The sequence below is a fragment of the Alligator mississippiensis genome, chromosome 6 (genome assembly GCF_030867095.1).
Source record: "Alligator mississippiensis isolate rAllMis1 chromosome 6, rAllMis1, whole genome shotgun sequence".
Taxonomy (NCBI): Eukaryota; Metazoa; Chordata; order Crocodylia; family Alligatoridae; genus Alligator; species Alligator mississippiensis.
The window spans coordinates 3,213,365-3,233,503 of NC_081829.1; the positions used below are offsets into that span (position 1 = coordinate 3,213,365).

The 20,139-nt window shown below is 61.7% G+C and overlaps 1 protein-coding gene across 3 annotated transcripts; it reads right to left on the bottom strand.

Moving 5' to 3' along the window:
* Positions 1–1,321: 1,321 nt before the first annotated feature.
* CNKSR1 (connector enhancer of kinase suppressor of Ras 1) lies at positions 1,322–19,796 on the bottom strand. 3 transcript variants are annotated; one of them, XM_059729517.1, is made up of 21 exons: positions 19,692–19,796; positions 15,781–15,938; positions 14,825–15,027; positions 14,308–14,392; positions 12,581–12,622; positions 12,339–12,458; positions 12,184–12,243; positions 11,620–11,688; positions 9,752–9,871; positions 9,396–9,481; positions 8,394–8,512; positions 7,603–7,766; positions 7,057–7,087; positions 6,385–6,557; positions 5,844–5,917; positions 4,794–4,865; positions 4,331–4,404; positions 3,930–3,994; positions 3,599–3,734; positions 2,934–3,142; positions 1,322–2,334 (listed from the first exon to the last, which is right to left on the bottom strand). In XM_059729517.1, exons 1-21 carry the CDS (start codon positions 19,741–19,743, stop codon positions 2,131–2,133), a joined length of 2,316 nt encoding a protein of 771 aa, XP_059585500.1. In that variant the 5' UTR covers positions 19,744–19,796; the 3' UTR covers positions 1,322–2,130. The 3 variants fall into 3 exon arrangements, with proteins under 3 accessions (XP_059585500.1, XP_059585499.1, XP_059585501.1); XM_059729516.1 differs by having other exon boundaries at positions 8,385–8,512; positions 19,692–19,794; XM_059729518.1 differs by lacking the exons at positions 14,308–14,392; positions 14,825–15,027; positions 15,781–15,938; positions 19,692–19,796 and adding an exon at positions 13,744–13,898 and having other exon boundaries at positions 8,385–8,512.
* Positions 19,797–20,139: the final 343 nt, after the last annotated feature.

Consider the following 20,139-nt stretch of genomic DNA (forward strand, 5'->3'; position numbering starts at 1 on the left):
GCAGCCGTGCCGTGCCGTGCCGTGCCGTGCCGTGCCGTGCCGTGCCGGACAAGGCGGCCGTCTCCTGGCCCATGCATATGCTGAGAGCAATGACGGTCCTCTCAGTGCTCGCCGGCGCTCTGAGCTGCTCCATCGCCAATGCTGGGGTACGCTGGAGGACTCGCCCCCCGGATCCTCGCCTCACGGGCACTGCTGGACTCCTGCTGGTCCTCCGTGGGGCCACTGATCTGTGCGCTGTCTCCTACATGGCATATCGCGTGCTAGACAATATTGCCAGCCCGCAGACCCCCGCTGCTGACAAACTCCACATGGGGCCCTGCCTCTACCTGGGCTGGACTGGAGGAGGGTTGGAGATCCTCACCAGCCTCTGCCTGGCTGTTAATTGCCCAAGGAAGCGGGAGTGAGCCAGCAGCCGCCCCGTATGAAGTGGGTTACCGAGACGGGACCTCCCACCCAGCCATCCGGGAGGTCATGGGCTGGTTTCTTCCATGCTGTTCCCTTTCCACCTCTCTCCTTTGGCACCAAACGCCTGCAGGGAGCATTGTATTCGGTGCCCTGCGGCCGCAGGGTGAAAACTCATCCAGATGTGCGGCGCTGGGATGCGGCTGCCCATTTCCAACCCCTGAGAACAGGTCTGGGCAGGAAGAAGGGAGGCTCTGGCGCTCCAGGGCTGTTTCCCTGCAAAATAAATTCATGAACCTGAAATGAGCTGATATTTAAGCTGTTCTGCCGGCTTCCAGTCTTTCTCCATCCTGTGGGTTTGTGTGTCCCCATCTCCCCCCCTCCCCCTCCCAGGTTGCTAGAGAAGCCCCTGGCATGCGGGGTGGCCACAGCTTGGGGACTAGGGAGAGAGGTTTCCAGCTGTTGCACATCTGTAATGGGCTGGGAGGAGCTGAAGCAGGCAGAAACCCACTGATTTATGTATAAGCCATATCTGTAACCTGGAGGGCAACGAGCACAGGTTATGGGACTCTGGTCAGAGCCCCTCTGTATTGCCTTCCCCCCACCAGCCTATTTTGAGAGCAATCTTCCCCAGAGCATCCTGCCACAGGACCTCTCTGAACTCCTCCTTTTGCCCCTGAGCTGAGGTTGCTCAACTGTTGCAGGGCGAGCCCAGGCCCTAGAGAGACAGGGAAGAGCCAACTGAGACCGCAGGGGTGGAGAAAGGCTGCTGCAGAAAGGGATGAGGCAGCAGGAGAAGGGGACCAAATGGTTTTCCAAGTACATTTGGCGCCCTGCAGAAGAAGGGGGTTGGGTCCTGATGGCTAGGTGCTCAGAGAAGCCAGTGTCCACCATGAACTGCACAGCAAAGCTGGAGAGATATGTAAAAACAGGCAGAGATTTTATTTCAATGTATTGGCAGGGCTGGAGCAGCACCAGCTGGGGTTTGAGCAGAGCCAGGTGACGCTCAAGGTGCGGCTCAGTCTCTGTCCTCCCCGAGCACTCTGCGCAAGCGGATGCAAAGCCGCTCCATCCCATCCCCTGCTCGTAGCTGGGCAAAATGAGGCACAACACAACTGAAGGACTTGCCCAAGGGCATAAACAAAAATCAGTGGTGGGGCTGGGACACAAATACACCCGTCTACAGCCATCGGCGACAGCAAAGGTGGGGTTCGGCCACAGGACCCGGCCGGGGCCCTTGGGTGCATCCACCTTCTCCCTGGGATGTCACGCCGGGGCTTGGTTCACCCAAAGCTTCTGCAGTGTTGAGGGGAAGAGAGCCCCTGGAGCCAAGATGGGTCCGTGCTCCAGCCCGAGGGCTCCACAGCCCCGTTCAACCCGGCCGACACATTCGTACACGCTCCTTTCCCTGGCGCTCCAGAATTACAAGCGCCCAACATCCTTTCTGTGACTGCACAGGGGCCTTGAAGAAGCAAATCCTCTATCAACCAACCCAGCACCTGGGAGTCATTCTGGGGATCCCTCCCAGAGCCCCCAGACTGGCGAGGCAGGCTCCAGGGTGATGCCTGCTCTGGGCGGAGGACTCAAAAAGCCCACGCCGTGCTCCAGGCCAACAAATGCAGCACCAGCAAGAGGGAGAGCAGCTTCTTCGTGGGCTGGATGCAAGGCAAGGTCTGCAGGCGGTTCCTGAAAGGGCTGGCATCACCCCGGATCTGCCCAGTGTCCGTGTTAGGGGGTTGCTGCAGCAGCGGCTTCCTGCGAGCTGGGTTCGTCACTGAGCTGGACTTCAGTGCCTTCATCCTGGCCAAGCCTGTGTGCCTGGATCTCCTGGTAGACCTCCTGGTGCTCGTCCTTCCAGGTCTGGAACTTCTCCGAGGTCAGCGCCGCGTCGCCCAGGAGCTGGTCCAGGACCTGCAGCTCGGCTTCTTTTGCCTGCAGAGGGGAAAGCGCATTCCCCACAGCTCGGTGCTCACGCCTGGATACGGTCCAGCCCACACCCCACGGGCTGGATGGGCGAAGAACCTCTCTCGGCCTTCCCAGCCCCTATCCCTGCTGCGCTCCTGGCCCCCCGGCACAGACCAGGTCCTACCCGATGGATAAGCTGCTACTAGAGGCAGACGTGCCGAGTAAGGCTGGAAGGAGTCATAATGAGTCATGAACAGCCAAGACAGCTTGCTCAGTTTTAGGGGTGCCTTTCACATAGAAATTAAGATGCAGTAAAGGCCTAGTGCCATTTGACTGAGGACAATGCTGCCTGTATAGCCCACGGGCCTCCTTCAATGGCTTAAACCTTATTAAAGAGCTCTTCTTGCCCAGGACACAGGGACAGATTACCAAGAGTGGCGCTGGACTCTCAGCCAAAGGGGGATGAAGTGTAGGTTAGGGGGACATGGGGGATGGCCGAGACCAGGACGCTCCTGCCTTGAGCAGGGGGCCGGGCTCGGTGACTCCTCAAGGTCCCTCCCGGCCCCATGTCTCTGCGATCCTAAGGGTGCTGTGAACTGCCCAGCCCCTGCCCCAGCCCCGCTGACCTTGAGCGTGCTCTGCAGAGCCCGGATCAGGTGCACCTTCTCGTTGATGTGGGGGTTGGCGTTGCGCTTGATGAAGGACCGGCGGTACTGCTCGTGGGTGAGGAACTGCTGCCGGCCAATCAGCGACACACCGCCTTGCTTCAGACACTCGATCAGGGACTCCAGGTCTTCATTAGCAGCATCTGCGCTGGGTGCAGAGGGGGAAGCCCCTGCCCTCCCAACACACACACAGGAGATAAGCTCCACAGCAGCGCAGAGGGACTCGGGGGGGGGGGGGGGGGGTCAGGACCCGCTTTTGGGACAGATCCTCATGAGCATCAGCGCAGGAGGCAGCTGCTCTGCGTTCCTGAGGATGCCAGCCTCCACGAGGCCAGACACGGCCCATGCTGTGCCAGGCTCATGCCAGACAGTCCAACAGCAAACAGCTGGCAAACCCAGGCTGGACTCTGGGAAGGACCAAGTTGAACTTGGGGGATAGAGCAGGGAGGACAGGGTCCCAGTAACAGAGAAGCCCTAATGCAGCCCCCCTCCCCATGCACCCCAGGCACCACAGGCAACTGGAGCATTAAAGGTGGCTGGAGAGAAAAGACTGGCCAGTAAGGGGTGATGGGGACCCCAAGCCAGAGCAATGGTCAGCACTAGGTGGGTGGAGCGGCTGGACTTACCCAGGGGGGAGCGGGGTGCGGTGCTGCTGGGGCTGCCCAGAGGGCTCCCCGCCAGCCTGGGGGAGCTGCTGCTGCTCCACACTGCTGGGAGGGGCTGGGGTCTCTCCGTGGTGCGCTGCAGCTCCCGGCGCTTTGGCTGCAGAAGAAGACGATGCCCTATTGCCGCCGAGTGGGGCAGCAAGGAGGCTCCCATCCCAAGGAGCCCGGGGAAGGCTGAAGCCCTTGCACCCCAAAACCCTCGCAACAGAAAAAGGCAACAGCCCTGCACAAAGGGGGGTGCCCCCCAGCTCTGTCCCCCTAACAGTGACACTGTCCTGCTGCTGGCACTCACTGGCTCAGAGCTGGGCCTGGGGGAGTCATCGTCGGGGTCCTCAGCCTCCGTCTCGCTGTAGCAGTCTGGTAAGGGAGACAGAGAGGGATCAGCCAGCCCGGGGCCAAGAACATGTCACCCTTCTCTTGCCCCTTCTCCTGGGGTTGAAAGGGTTAAGCCTCACCCCACTGGGGCCATCCCCAGTGGACAGCTGCTTTCCACAACGGGGGCAGTGGGCAGAGCCTCGTGGCACCCAGATCTGGGATCTAACCACTGGACCTCATTGCTTCTCATCCACCACTGATGCCGGAGGGAGTCTGGCCACAGATGCCTGGTGGGGGTGAGGTCCAGGCCGGGAAGGGGAGGGCTGCCAGGCAGATGGGGAGCGGGAAAGGGCCCATCCTGACCCACCAGGCTCCTACCTTCCTCTCTGTGCGGTAGCGACTGGTGAGCCAGGTTGTATTTGGTCTTGGCGGCTATCAGACGACTCACCCACCTAGGAAGGCGAGCGGAGCGGTTACTCTCCCAGCCTGCAGATACCCCCTCCCAGCAGCCCCTCGGGGGGCAGGGAAGCCAGCTCTGCACCATGCGCCCCTGCCCGGCCTTCCTACGGGCAACTGGGGAGCAAGTGCGCAACCCCTCTTCTACCCTCACAACCCGACCCACCCAAACCCCTGTCCTACAGCCGCCGGGCAGTGCTGCGGGGCTGCCAACAGGACATTGCAGACACTAGCCGGAGCTGCAGCCTGCAAGCCAGAGCACGTTCAGCGCCTGCCCTGGAGCCCCGTCCGCAGTCACGTCCAGGCGATCTCTGCAGATCACCGCTGGGTATCGCCCAACCGCTGAGCAGGGAAAAGCCTGGCTCTGCCCCACCTGGTTACTCACATGCTCAGGTCTGACAGGGTCTCGGCCGCAAACACAAAGGGCTTGTACTTCTCGTGGGACAGCTGGAAGACACTGGAAGCACAAAATGCAGCCGTTTCCTCCACCATCCTGCCAGGACCACCCCAAAGCACCCCCTGCCCTCCCACCATATCTGGGCTCCATCACAATGTGCCCAGCATGTGCCCACCCCGTGCCTGCTCCTCGTTCCACTCCAAGTTCAGCTCTCCCTCCATAGTCACCCAACTGAGGCAAGGACCAGCGCTTGCCCAGCTACGTGGCAGTCCTGAAACGCCCAGACAGCACCTTTGGCTGGGATGGGAGTCCTTGATCACCCCCCAGCGGAGGGTCCGGCCCCATCGCTCCACTCCAGGGGCAGATCCCGATGGCGCAGCCACACCCCACTTTGATTCCTGCTGCACCCACAGTTTAAAACTAAGTGCCTGGCAGGGGCCGCAGCATTTCATTCAGGCAGCAGTGAGGGACTTCACAGCTCATCATCATCTACCCAATTCCTTCTAAACTCTTCATCCCGCAGGCGTTAAGGACCCCCTCTGCTTCGTAATAGCACTGATATTCCACGAATCGGGCTGCCCTTTCTTCCGCCGTTCTGCTGTCTGCGAGCTGATCCTGGTCACAGAGCTCCTATCTCACAGACCTGCCGGCTGCTTTTACCCTCGTTCCAATAAAGTTATACTTGTTTTTGTTCCGATCTTAAACTAAATAGTGGAGCCCACGGGCCCTGGTATATTAGTGAAGCTTCTAGTTTCTTTCTATCTGAAGAAAAATCCGTGTTGCTGTATATGGGGAGGGTGCACCTCACCACATGCACCTCCCTTTTCAACACCCTGGGTCCACCCATGCTTAGCTCCTGCTGGAGAAACTGGGCTTGGAGTATATCCAGGAGTGGGGCTTCTGCTATAGCTTGGCACAAACTGCAGCCATGTCACCAGTGCCAGCGACTGAGAGGTGCCACCCACGCTCCTTGCCAGGTGGAGGTTTGTCCCCAGCAAACCAGGCCTCTTGCCCCCCAACCAGGCCTCCCCAACTCACTATTTTTTTTTCAGCTCCCTCGTGCTTTCCAAGTTGTAAGTGGCCACATTGATCAGGCCCGCAGCTTTCTCGTCCTGTGAGGAGGATACAACAGATGCATCAGGCACGGCTTTGCCCACTGTCGTTTGCGGGAAGAAGCAAGATCTGTTGAGCTGCGGGATGCTGCATGGATCTCCACAGCCACGGGCCATCAAAGACTCAAGTGTTCAAGGACTGTCACAGCGTCCTCAAGATGGGGGCGGTGGAGCCAGAGGAACAGGACGTAGGGGGCAAGAATTGCTTGTCAAGGCTGCTGCAATATGCACCTCTTCCCAAGCCTGTTATATTTGCTCCCTGCTCTCGATGGGTCACCTCTAAGCACGTGCCACCAAGTCACTTGTGTCTATGGCCCAAGTGGGACTGCCGGGGGGGGGGGGACTGCAGCCAGGAACATAAATGCCCCCCAAGCTGCCTGCGGGTCCGGGCATCCCATGAGGTCAGGGCACAGGGAGCTGTAACTCATCTCTCCGTGCCCCTGCCTCCAGCACCAGGCCCGACTCACCTGGGGGTGGTTGTACCAGTAGAGTGCATGGCCCTTGAGCACGAACCAGCACCGCTTCCACTTCTGGGCCATGAAGCCTGCGTGGTCCTTCTTCTTCAGGAGCCAGCCGTCACAGTCCACCCGGCCCAGGTCCCGGCACGAGACCCGCCGGCGGCTCAGCCTGGTCGCCACTCCTGCGCATGGGAGGGAGAGGGCAGCGTCTAGGATGGGGCTACCTGGTCAGCTGGCTCAGTGGCTATGTAGGAAGGTCATCATTTGGGGAGGGGCAGGGGGGATGGGATGGGGCTTGTGTGACCACCCTGCCATCAATGCTCCAGTCACGTGCAACAGGAAAAGGTAATCAGTTTGCTAGTCCTCAGCCTAGTCCCTGTGGGGACACGGGCCCTATTTCAAGATCCACTCCCAGACTGTCCCAGATGGGAGCCCCGAGCTGGGAGAAGGGGAAAGAGCTGCGGTACTCTGAGCAGGGTCTTCCAGCCAGACAGGGCACTGGGGAATCCCAGCCCTTGCCCTCCCTTTCCCTGCTCCTGGCCACGTAGCTCAGACCCAGGCAGGCCCCAGGACACAGCTCAGCGTGGCAGGCAGGGGGGAGAAGCCCAGTCTCCTGGTCACGCTGGAGCCTGGGAAGGTATCTCCCCCTCCAGCCCCCGTGGGGAGGACGGCGCCACTCACCTTTCTGCTTGCGGCGACCCTCCGGGCTGCCCTGCGGGGGACAGAGGGGACATGTGGGTAGATGCACCTTGGCCATGAAAGGCACCTTCAAGGTATCTGTGCCGCAGACCCGGGCAGGGGGGCAGCAGGGCTCTCCCCAGCACTGGCCTCTTGCTCAAGAGTATCTGGAAACCCACCCCAAAGGGACAGGACAGGACAGGACTCCTGCTCCAGCCTGCCTCAGTCGCCCTGCAGCGGTGAGCTCCACCGGCTAGATGCCTCTCGCACAGCCCCCTTTCCCGACATCTCCCTCAGAGACACCTGCCACTGCATGGACAGGCTTGTATTTCTCAGTGGAGCTGCTTTGTCTCAGAGCTGGGACCAGAGGCTCCACTTCTCCACCTGTCCGCACACTGCTCCTGGGCTCGTCCCAGGGCACCTGGCCCCAAGGCCTTTGGCAGCTCGGGCCCAGCATCTCAGCCCCTCAGCAGACCCGAGGGCAGGGTCCCCCTGCACGCTCCTTTGGCCTTCTCTCCCCAAAGAAACCAAGAGCCTCTCCGCTCTCACCTGGCTTGGCTTGTCAGAGGGTTCGAGGCCCGGACTCCTGCCTCCACTCCTGTTCCCTGGGGATCCAGGTGGCCCCAGGTCCAGGGCCAAAGTGCTGGGTCTGGCTGGGGAGAGGGGACCCTCCGGGTCCGTCCCCACAGCTGTGCTCTCTGCCACAGATGTTCCTGCAAAGACAAAGCCGTCAAGACAGAGCCAGGCAGCTCCTGGGAGATCGTGCTGGGGCAATGGGCCAGGTTACCTGCTCAGGGAAGCTGGCATGGCACCAGAGCCTGCACTATAAAGCATGGGCCATTGACCCCAGGGCTCCAGGCCAGAGCGCCAGAGGTGGAGAACATCAGCCATGCTGAATTGCTCCAATCTGAGCACGTGTCCCCACCCTCCTTTCCCATTAGGACCCCACCACGGGGGACACCCGTGGGGCATGCCCCCCCGCCCCACACAGCATAGGGTCTTCCCAGAGCCCCTGGGCCAGCTCCAGCTTTGCAAGACAGGCATGAAATGGAGCCTGGAGCTTGGGGGGCTTTGCCAAGTGCCCCACGGTGCGGTACGTCGCACCAGCCGAGTCAGACAGGAGCAGCATCCCCATCCCCATCCCGGGTGCAGCTCCCACCGGCCCCGTCGCTACCTACGTCAGTGGCACAACGCAGGCCCGGCAGGGACGAGCCGAGTCGGCCGCGGGCTCTGCCCAGCAGTTGCCTCGTTGCCGCGTGCAGGGTACTGCAGGTGGTGAACCCCAACAGGGGAAGCCTTTGATCCAGCCCGGAGCGGCGCCTTGTTCCTACCTTCCTCACCTGGGCCCCCGACAAGGTCCCCTGCGTCCTCTTCCGGGTGGGGCAGGGCCAGCCCTTCCTCGTCGTCAGCAGCGGTTCCCGGCGCAGAGTCTGGCCCCGGCTCCTGGTCGGCCGTCACGCTTGAGGAGAGAAGGAGCCTTTGAACAGCTCTCACCGGGCACAGCTGCCGCTCGGTGCGTTTGCTATTAACCAGGATCGCGCCGCCCCACCAGCCCTGGCTGCAGGGATGCGAGGGGGAGCTGGCCCTCGAGCTCAGGCACTTGCTTGCTGGGATGCTAAGTGACTCCGCAGGAACTCCTGCCTCTGCCCCGCAGACCATGGCAGGTTCTGCAGAAGCCTCCCACACACGTGGAGCTTCCCCTGGTCGCAAAGGGAACAGTGCCAAAGAAACAGGAAGGTCCACATATAGCCAGGCCACGTGGCTGGAACCTGAGGAACGTGTGGGGCTGCTCCTTGCCAGAGCCCAGGACCCGGGGGCACTGCCACAATAAGGGTTTCCATAGATTCATAGATGATAGAGTCAGAAGGGACCACAAAGGGTCATTGTGTCCGACCCCCTGCCCCTGGCAGGAAAGAGGACCGAGGTCAGCTGACCCCAGCCAAGACTGTCTAGCCTCCTCTTGAAGACCTCCAAATTAGGTGGTAGCACCACCTCTCTTGGGAGCCCATTCCAGATCCTGGCCACCCTTACTGTGAAAAATGTCTTCCTAATGTCCAACCTAAATCTACTCTCCACTAGTTTGCACCCATTATTCCTAGTTACTCCCTGGGGCGCTCTGGTCAACAGCGCAAAGGGGGCTGACCACCCATCGGCCGAGCGGGGCCAGGGGAGGCATCAGCACAATACGCCTCTAGCACCTGTTAGGCTCCAAGCTCTGTAGCTTCCCAGGGGACAGGAGAACACGCAAAGACGGCAGAACCCGCTGCTAGACGCAAACTCGTCCTCGATGCCCTGGAGCCAGCAGCACGACGCCCTTCCAGACACCAGTTCTAGGCTCTTACCTGCAGGGCAGGCAGACCGGGGTGCCGGGGGAGTCATTGCTTTTGGAGCCCCAAGAGTCTGACGCGTCGGAGAAGCTTTCCAGGGCCTGCAAAGAGCCAGTGGTGAGTGAGCTCCCTGCCACGTGCTGCATTGCCATGGCCCCCCCGCCCCAGTGGTGCTGGTGCCTCGCTAGGGCTCTTGGAGCATTGACCCGGCAGCATCTGAGCATCAAACCAGCTGCAAACCTCCAAGTGCTTCATAGCGTCACAGCACCCAGCTGGGCTGGGCCAGGCCAGGCCAGTCACTGCCAACGTGGCCCAGTGGCTGAAACCTGGGTTCTCTGGCTGTGGATGTGGGGGCTCCTGGCCCCACTCACCTGGTATGGAGGAGACCTGGGGGACCCCAGGAAGCTAAGGGGGATCCTCTTCAGCACCAAAGTCACCTGGCTCGGCTTTTCGAGGAGTTTCTTAGCCAGATTCATCCGGGTCCAGCCCACCTGCATGGGAGTTAGCAGGTCAGGGCCAGTTGCCTGCACAAGGTCCGCTCCCACACCAGTTTCTCGGCCAGCTGCTTGCAACAGGAGGTCCCAGTCATCCTGCTCCGTTCCAGCCCCTCACAGGGGCATCCAGAGACAATTCTGGATGCCCAGGTGGGCCAGCCGGTCAGGACAGTGGCCTCACCAGACCCAGATGTCTCTGGAGTAAGAGCACCCCAGGACCCGGGTGGCTCTGGACCATGAGTCATTGCTCATCCTGTACACCCAAGTCAACCAACTGATGGGGATCCCGGCACAGATCCACGCCATGCGAGGGAATCCAGAGCCATCAGAACCACGGGACGTGGCCCCGTCTCCTTCACGGGGGTACCAGACAGGGGTTGTCCCGAACAGGACCAGGTAGCGAGGCCATCGCAGTGCTGTAATGCAGCTGCCCCGTGCCCCCATCCTCCTCCCCTGGGCTGGGTGCCTGGCTGGACTACGTCTCCCAAGATGCAATAGCTCCCAAGACCATGGTGCACCCTGGGAGATGTAGGCTGCCAGGAGAAGGGGAAGCCAGAGGCATCCAAACTGCAGCTCTCGCAAGGCAGCATCCTGGGTCGACACTGTTTTAACTTGGCGCCCCGCTCTAGAGTCAGCATTTCTCCCCAGGGAACAGCAACACCCCAGCCTGCTCCGGGACCGGCCATTGCCCCTGGCCCGGGAGCCCTGTGCTAGGGAGGCCAATCCTGCCTCCGCTGGGTAGTTTATGGAGCTCTTATCTACTGTTTGTAAAGCAGGTGGAGAGCTCAGCTGAGTCCCTGATAGTCATTCTCCAAGGGAAGAGCTGCAAAATAATAAAAATCAGCCTCCCATCCCCTCCCCCTCCCGGCTGCAGCCTGTGTCTTGTGCCCGAAGAGGAAGGGGATGGAGCTGCAGCCGCACCACCAGGCCAGAACCAAAAATGTGCATTGCAGCGTCTCCCTGGACCCATCTTCCCCTTCTTCAAAGGGCTGTTTCCGTTTACACAGAAGTTAAACAGTAACCGGCCTCCCTGGTATTCTGCTCAGGCCCCGTCGGCTCCTCTCCCAGGCCTGAGAAAGGGCATTGCGTGCCCCAAAGCTCATCTCCTCTCTCTCCCGACTACACAGCTGGTCTGATAAAAGCTGTGCCTGCGCTGGGGACAGAGGCGGGGAGAGAGCCAAGAGGCTCCGGAGCAACCTTGTGAAGTTCGCTTCCCCACGCAAGGAAGGGGGGGACCAGGGAAACGAACCCCGGAAGAGAGCCAGCCCCAGCCGCTGTAGAAGCCAGAGATCTGCCAGTAATGCTGAGCCCGGCAGCAGAGTGGCTCCAGGCTCCTTGCCCCATGGGACCCCCCCAGGTCTTGGGTAAAGAGGAAGTCACAGCCCTTGGCACCTTCCCCCCAGGCTCTTGGAGGGCTCTACGGAGAGGGGGCTGGTGTGACCCCTATTTCACGGGGCCTGGAGCAGGGGCAAGAAGCAGCCCGATCCCATCTCCTACTCAGAGGTGCCTTGCGCAGAACAAGCCCAACCAGGGAGATGGCACCCGTCTAAGGCGGAGCAGCCCTCCAGGCTGGACAGACCCCAACCCCCCGTCGGACCCACTAGCCTCGCCCACACCCTGTGCCAACTCTTGGCTGCTTCGATGCAGACGCAGATTCACCAGCCGCCTGCCCTGACCGCAGCCCGCACGCGGGCTCGCCCACCCAGACCCGGCTGCCCGACCCGGGGTAGCCCCCACGCACTTACCACCACCTGGTCGTCCACTTGCACTAGCTCATCCCCCAGCAGGATCTGGCTGCAGTGCTCGGCTGCAGACTAGAAGAGAGACAAGGGCAAGACTCAAGAGCCAGGGGGATCCAGAGCCACTTGCACTGCAGCCTAATCAGGCCTAAGGAGATTTCTCACTGGCGTAAGCTCGAGGGGAAAAGGGATTAACTATTAACCCACTGGCCTGACCTTTTGGGCAATGCAGCTCATCGCAGGCAGGAGAGGAATGAAGGAAGGGGCCGGCTGGAGCTGCCTGCCGCAGCCCAGGGGGGAAGGGAAGGGCAGGCTGGGCTGGGGGGCACCGTGCAGCTCATCTGTCGGTGGCTGCAGCAAGGTCTCAGTCAGGCCGTGCTCTCCTTCTGGCTCAGGGAGAGGGATTAGGTGCTAATAAGCCCAGGGGACCCGACTGGGACCATGCAAGGTGGGAGGATGCAGGAGGACGACTCTAGCTGTGCGTTACACCCTCACTCCCTGCACAGAGGGACCAGCCAGGCCGGGTCCGATGCTGCCTCCACCCCCGAGTCTCTGCTTCTGCTCGCTCACCTCGTTGGCAGTTCCCGAGATGAAGTGAAGGCCGGAGCTGGTGGACTTGATCTCGATGCCCTGTGGAGACGGACACGCACGGGGTTTGGGACCGTCAGACCAGCTGCCGAGGCAGCATCTGATCTCAGGGGGAAGAGACGGAGGAGCCGACTCACCAGACTGTCATCGGGCAGCGTCGGCTGCAGCTCCACGCTCTCCAGCACGGCCGTCCGGTCCAGGAGAGACGTGGGGCTGCAGCTCAGGATGCTCTCGCAGATCCCCACGACGTGCCTGCACTGGACGACGGGACAGGGTCACCCAGCTTCTGCAGCCGGGCAGGAGCAGCCCCCAGAGACATCAGACACCCCCTCACCCCTGCCTAGATCTGCCCGGCCCCCGCGCCCGGGGCTGTACTTACGATCAACAGAACCTGGCTCTCTCTCTCGGACACTCTGCAGTCCTGCAAGGACAGGAGCAATTAGGCTGACTGCTTCCTTCCCAACTGAGCCTTGGCCCAGAGCCCGGCAGCTTGGAGCTGTCTCCAACTGGGCTGGCCTCCCTGGTCATTCCCGGACTGGGAATTCTTCCCAGTCCCCCAGGCACGCCACCATGGGAACCAGAGCTGGGACTTGCCATGTGTAAGGCACACCCAGCACCCTGGCAGGCTCCAGACACTCGTGGGAATGAAGATTTCACTGCACCTACAGCTGGACTCACCCCACCGCCTGATCCGGCTCCAGGACAGGGACTGGCTTTGCACCAATCCCTGCTCCCTTCAAGGTCTGGGGACCTCGCTCATCCTCCCGCACACCACGGCTGCAGGTGCCCAACTAGCCCTGTGCTCCCCTGGAGCCAGCGTGCGAGGGAGGGAGGACGGGGTAATCCCATGGCCCCCAGCCCCGAGGGCAGAGGCGATGCCAGACAGGCACAGGCTGGCTCCTGGCCCTGGGCTGTGCCAACAGGTGGTCTAATCTCTGCTGTTCACCCACAGCCCCGCTGACACCTAAATCCCTACCCCTGGAGGCAGCAGGGTCGCCCGTGCCTGGTCCTGCCGGCAGCAGAGGAGCCGTCAGAGAAACTCCTCCCAGCACAGGCCTGACTCCCTGGGGCTCCAGATCAGGCCTGGGGCTAAATGGCAAGCCCCTGCCTTTCCCTAGGAGATGAGGGACTCAAGCAAAGAGGGGAAAGCCCCTGAGGAGGCATGGAGGACCCTCCACCCCGCTCTGCCCTGGGGTGAAGGCTTTCCCCTGTGCAGGTGGGTCTGCCCGGGAACAAGGTGCCGGACAAGTCCTGCTCCCACGCGAGGTAACCCCGCGGGCTGGATCCCAGACGAGGAAGGAATCCTCCCCCAGCCCTCCCAGGGGCACAACTCAGCCCCTAGAGAAAAGCAAGCCAGGGCAGCCTGGGGAACGCCTTCCCTTCCACTGCCTGAACGGGACGTGGCTACACACCAGAGGTGACCGGTGGGCCCGGACCTGCTCCCTCCATCCCCCTTTCCCAAGCCACAGATGCCTCCCCAGAGTCCTCAGTCTGCAGCTCCCATCAGACTGCTCGCTCCCCCCCCTCCTGGGCTTCCCGAACCTCCGCGAAGCCTCCTGCCCCCTTGGACGCCCGCGGTACCGGAGCCTCCTTCGCTCCGCGGGCCTCGGCTGGGCGCGCTCCTGCCTCACTGAAAGCCGAGCTGCCCCAGCCCCAAGCCCGATCCCAGAGCATGATTCACAAGGTTATATAAAGAACCACGGCTTCTCCCCCCACCCGCCCGCCCCTATTTCAGCCTGTTTATCTCCCGCTTCCGGCTTCCTTCCTCTGCGGTTCTCCAGTCCCTTCCCTTCCCCCGGGTGACCACGGCCCAGTCCCCAGCCCCTTCCTCCTGGCTGTCCCCCACTCCCCTGGGCTCCTCGCCAGCACCACCACCTCGCTGCAAGCCAAAGCCATTCCCAAGACCAAGGGGCCGGGACACTGGGCTCTGCTCCAGGGTAAGCTTGTAGATGCTTCCCAGGAAGTCTGTGCCACGGGACTATGACCCAGACCCATCACGGGTGTCTCCAGATACCGCACGGGCTGCTCTGGGGGAGGTCCAGATCAGGGACTCTGAGCTTGGGAACTCCTGCCAGCTTGGGTGCACTGTCAGCCCCGTGCCCTCACCTTTCGAACGGCCTCGGCCAGCTCCGCGCAGAGGGGGATGATGTCCCGGCTGGAGGAATAGTCGTGCAGGTGGGTGAAGAGGTACCTGCGAGGGGAGGAGTGAGCAGGACCCGTCTGAAGCACGCTGGGAGTGCCAGGCCAACCTGGGATCCCACAGCGCCGTGTGCAGCAGCCGTGGCACCCCAGCCCTCCGGGGCAAGGCTGAAGTGCCTGGCCAGGGGGCACCGGGCCTGCCCTGGCCCATGCATTCTGGGCACGGAGCCCTCCAGGCTGCGAGGAAACCCCCATGTGGCTACATCAGGCCTGAGCTAGCAGGCACGGTGCCCCAAAAACAGAGGGCATGGCGAGACAACACCAGCAAGGTTGGGGGGAGATGGGGCACAGCCCATGCCACGTTCCCCACCCTTCCTTCTCCTCACAGGGGTGCCCACAGCTTGGCCCCCAGCCGCTCTCAGCACACAGACCCTCCCTCCCCTGGCCCAGGCCTCCCCCCACAACTGGGGGAGCTGGTCAGTACCTGCTGAGCCACGAGAAGAGCCCCTTAGCTGCGCCGACCAGCTCCACCACGCTGGTCAGGAGGTCCAGAGATGGGGGCTCGGCCACGTCCCCAGCATAGGTGGTCACCCTCTGGCTGCTCAGGACGAGGGCCTGGATGGTCCTAGCCACCCGCCGCAGCTTCATTGTCAGCGTTCGCAGGTTGGTGGTCTCCAGCTCGTAGTACTGGAGCGGGGGTGGAAAAAGAGGGACAACCCTGAGGGTGTCAGGGGGGAAGGTCGGAGCCGCCCCTGCCTGGGCTGGGAGCTGCAGAGACCGTGCCATGCAGGGCAACTCTCGGGGGAGCCACCGTCCAGCCCCTGCTGCCCCCGGGGCAGTCCTTCCCGTTTCACGGAGACGCGGGCTGGGAGGTCGCTCCGGAGGTGACATCCAGTTCAACCCCTGCCTGAAGCGGGATCTTCCCTCTCCAAAACATCCCAGACAAACCCACCATCTAACCTCTCCGCAAAACTACTGTCAGCCCTGACACAGCACCAGGCATCGCACCCGACCCTGCCACGGGCAAAGCAGGGCACCGCGATGGCCAATGTCCTGCTGCTACAAAGGTGTTAACACATGCTCGGGAGACCCCAGGCAGAGGCCATGCCCCCGCTGCAGAGGAAAGCAACCCTACCCCAGTCCAAACTAGTCTGACCGGGGGGGAATTCCTTCCGGACCCCAAACGTGGTGTTGATCTGACCGTGCCAAAACCCAGTGGCCAGGACCCTCCAGCTTTGGTCCCAGCAGGAGCATTGGCTGCAGCCAACACCCACCCACCCACCCAGCGCCTGTGCCATCCGTCCCCAAGCCCCAGTGCTCTCGCAGCCCCAGGGGCAAGCACACAGGGCAGGTGCCAGGGGGCTTCCCAGCTCCCGCTGCTCTGTGCACAGGCTCGGGGAAGGGGCCTGGCTCCAGCTCCAGCTCCCGCCGTGCACTCACCAGCGCACAGAGCTGCTCCACGGCCTCCAGCAGCAGCTCCTGGTGGCCCATGCACCGCACGCCCAGGCTCTCCAGGTTGCGGTGGGACAGGCACAGCAAGTCCTGCCCGGTCAGGGTCCATGCCTCCCAGGGATACTGCTGCAGCCTCTCGTCCAGACCTGAGGCAGGAAAGGCAGTGAGGTCCCCAGTGCCCATTGCTAGCCATGGGGGCACATCAGCCCATCCCTGCCACGGCACGTGCCCAGGGCCATCCTATACCAGAGCCAACCCCCCTCAGCTCTTGGGGTGACCAACTGGCCTCTCCCCTGGGCCTTGTGCTAGAAATGGGGGAGCTGGGGCCGGAGGTGCTGCAGACAGGGGCAGGACACTGTGGTAGCCCATTCCCTGACCCCCTACCACAGCCCTGCCAGCCCTCGGAGCATGCCAGCACCCAAGAGGATGGCTCTCAGTCCTGCAGCATCCATAGGGCACAACCTGCCCCACGGCAGCTGGCTTTGGGCCCTGCACAGAGCCAAGGAGCACCCCCCGCTGGGGGAGCCTGCTGGGCCAGGGGCCCCGAGCCCTACCCCAGGCTGCGGGCAGGGCAGATCCAGGGGGGTGCACACATCCTCTCCCCGATCCCTTCTCTACTCTGCATCCCACCCGTGTTAACGACCCTTTCTGCATTTGAACGGTCGTGATGTGCCACCCATCACACTAGCCTTTTCTCTGCTATCCCACAGCCCTGCCGATGGTGCTGAACTCCTTCCAATGAAGGCCTGTTGGCTTTTCATTGAATCCTAGAGACCTCAGGCTGAAAGGGGCCCGCAGCTCCCCATGTCTGACCCCCGGGCCTGAGGCAGGATTAGCCCCGTCCAAACCATCTGGTACAATCTAGGAGCTAAGCTCTGTACCAGACAATGTCGGCCCCGACACAGCACCAGGCATCATGCCCCAACTCGCCACAGGTGAAGCAGTGGCATGGCGGCAGCCACGGTCCCACTAAGGGGAATGCCTTACTGGACTGGTACTGGCAACGGGGGACGACATGGTAGGGGACCTACGGATCGGTGGTCACCTGGGGGACAGTGATCACCTAATAATAGAATGCACCATAAGACGTCGAGTGGGTAAGGTAACTAGTAGGGTGAAAGCACTGGACTTTAGGAAAGCTGATCTCAATGAGCTCAGGCGATTAGTCAAGGACGCACTGCAGAGTAGGAGTTTTGAAGAGATGGGAGCCCAGGAAGGGTGGCTGTGCCTTAAGGAAACGATCCTTCAGGCACAAAGGGAGACGATCCCGATGCGAGGAAAAAGAAGGAAAGGGGCCAGGAGGCTTCCTTGGCTGACCAGAGAAATCCAGGGCAGCCTGCGGGCCAAAAGGGGGGCACATAAAAAGTGGAAACAGGGAGAGATCACCAAAGAGGAGTATACCTCCTCTGCTTGTGCTTGTAGGGAGGCAGTTAGATGGGCCAAAGCTACCATGGAGCTGAGGATGGCATCCCAAGTAAAGGATAACAAGAAATTGTTTTTTAGATATATAGGGAGCAAAAGGAAGGCCCAGGGAGGAATAGGACCGCTGCTAAATGGGCAGAAACAATTGGTGACGGACAGGGGGGACAAGGCTGAACTCCTCAACGAGTTCTTTGCCTCAGTGTTCCTAAGCGAGGGACACGACAAGTCTCTCACTGGGGTTGTAGAGAGGCAGCAGCAAGGCGCCAGACTGCCATGCGTAGACCCTGAGATGGTGCAGAGTCACTTGGAGGAACTGGATGCATTTAAGTCGGCAGGCCCGGATGAGCTCCATCCGAGGGTGCTGAAGGCACTGGCCGACATCATTGCAGAGCCACTGGCAGGAATATTTGAACGCTCGTGGCGCACAGGCCAGGTCCCGGAGGACTGGAAAAGGGCCAATGTGGTCCCCATTTTCAAGAAGGGGAGGAAGGAGGACCCGGGCAACTATAGGCCAGTCAGTCTCACCTCCATCCTTCGCAAAGTCTTTGAAAAAATTATCAAGGCTCACATTTGCGAGAGCCCGGCAGGACAAATTATGCTGAGGGGAAACCAGCACGGGTCTGTGGCAGGCAGATCATGCCTGACTAATCTAGTCTCTTTTTAAGACCAGGTTACAAAATGCCTGGACACAGGAGGAGGGGTGGATGTCGTATACTTAGACTTCAGGAAGGCCTTCGATACGGTATCCCACCCCATACTAGTGAACAAGCTAAGAGGCTGTGATGTGGATGACTACACAGTCCGGTGGGTGGCGAATTGGCTGGAGGGTCGCACCCAGAGAGTCGTGGTGGATGGGTCGGTCTCGACCTGGAAGGGTGTGGGCAGTGGGGTCCCACAGGGCTCGGTCCTTGGACCGATACTCTTTAATGTCTTCATCAGCAACTTGGACGTGGGAGTGAAGTGTACTCTGTCCAAGTTTGCGGATGACACAAAACTGTGGGGAGAAGTGGACACGCCGGAGGGCAGGGAACAGCTGCAGGCAGACCTGGACAGGTTGGACATATGGGCGGAAAACAACAGAATGCAGTTCAACAAGGAGAAATGCAAAGTGCTGCACCTAGGGAGGAAAAATGTCCAGCACACCTACAGCCTAGGGAATGACCTGCTGGGTGGCACAGAGGTGGAAAGGGATCTTGGAGTCCTAGTGGACTCCAAGATGAACATGAGTCGTCAGTGTGACGAAGCCATCAGAAAAGCCAATGGCACTTTATCGTGCATCAGCAGATGCATGACGAATAGGTCCAACGAGGTGATACTTCCCCTCTATCGGGCGCTGGTCAGACCGCAGTTCAAGTGCGGTGCCCAGAATTGCACGCAGTACTCCAAGAGGGATGTGGATAACCTGGAGAGGGTCCAGAGAAGGGCCACTCGTATGGTTAAGGGCCTGCAGACCAAGCCCTACGAGGAGAGACTAGAGAACCTGGACCTCTTCAGCCTCCGCAAGAGAAGGTTGAGAGGCGACCTTGTGGCTGCCTATAAGTTCATCACGGGGGCACAGAAGGGAATTGGTGAGTATTTATTCACCAAGGCGCCCCGGGGGTTACAAGAAACAATGGCCACAAGCTAGCAGAGAGCAGATTTAGACTGGACATTAGGAAGAACTTCACAGTTGGAGTGGCCAAGGTCTGGAACAGGCTCCCAAGGGAGGTGGTGCTCTCCCCTACCCTGGGGGTCTTCAAGAGGAGGTTAGACGAGTATCTAGCTGGGGTCATCTAGACCCAGCACTCTTTCCTGCCTATGCAGGGGGTCGGACTCGATGATCTATTGAGGTCCCTTCCGACCCTAGCATCTATGAATCTATGCTATGAAACCATGTCAATAGATACTCAAAAGGTCCCGGGGAGAAGCGGAGGAAGCAAACCCCCCGCTCCAGGCTGTACCCATCTGACCATGGAGGGAATTCCTTCCTGCCCCCAATGCAGCGCTGGTCCGACCCGGAGCGGAGGGGCAAGACCCTCCAGCCAGGACCCTCCAGCTCCGGTCCCAGCAGCCAAAGTCCCCAGCCTGGGCTGCAGCCAACACCCAGCGCCTCCGAAGGAAGCAGAAAACTCCCGGACACACCTAGCAGACAGGGTGCGGGGGAAGCCCAGAAGCCTGGGCAATACCCGCTCAGAGGTGAAGCCAGCCGAGCCCCCCAAGCCCCGGCCGGTCGGCGAACCTGTCCTTTCTTTCCCCCCGGACACGAGCAGGGCGGTGTTAGGCGGCGGGACCCCGGCCCCGCGCCGCCGCGGGGGCAGCGCGCAGCCGGGCGGTGGCACCAGGCTGCCCCGCGGGGCGAGTGCAGCGCACGGACGGGGTCGCCGTGCCCCGGGGCTCCCGCACCCTCGCCCCCACCACCACCGGGGGGCAGGCGCCAGCGGTGCCCCCCGCCCCCCGCTCCTGCCCGGCCCGACCCCTCCCCACCTTGCCGTGCTCACCCCTCAGCCACCGTGCCACCCGCGCCGGGCTCCAGGCGCCCACCGGCTCCATGCCCGGAACAGCCCGGCCCGGCCCGGCCGCGCACCTGAGCCCGCAGGTACCTGGCAGCCGGGCGGGGTTGGCGCAGCCGCCTGCCACTCAGCCGGGAAGCCCGCCCCGGGTGGGGATCGGGATCGGGGCCCTCCCCGGGGAGGCGCTGCGCCCGGGACGGCCCCGCCCGGGGCCCTGAGCCCCCCCCACGCCCCGACACTCCCACCTCTCGGCCTCAGTGTTCCCACCTGTAACATGGGCCGGCCGCGGGTGGCTGGAGACGGCGGGAACGGGCTGGAAGGGAGATCCGGAGGTCATTTCTAGTCCAGTCCTCATCGTCTTCCAAACTGCGTAAGAGGACGGTCACCCTGGTACGACACACCTCGCGCCCACGGTGCCGCAGCGAAGGAGGGGAAC

What these genes read in the sequence shown, in the direction of transcription:
- CNKSR1 (XM_059729516.1), bottom strand. Translation starts at nt 19,743, where the DNA reads ATGGAGCCGGTGGGCGCCTGGAGCCCGGCGCGGGTGGCACGGTGGCTG. An exon ending in CTCTTCTCGTGGCTCAGCAG is followed by an intron (nt 14,393 to 14,824) that starts GTACTGACCAGC and finishes CTCCCCTCGCAG; the next exon opens with GTACCTCTTCACCCACCTGC. An exon ending in CGCTGCCCGATGACAGTCTG is followed by an intron (nt 12,244 to 12,338) that starts GTGAGTCGGCTC and finishes CCGTCTCCACAG; the next exon opens with GGCATCGAGATCAAGTCCAC.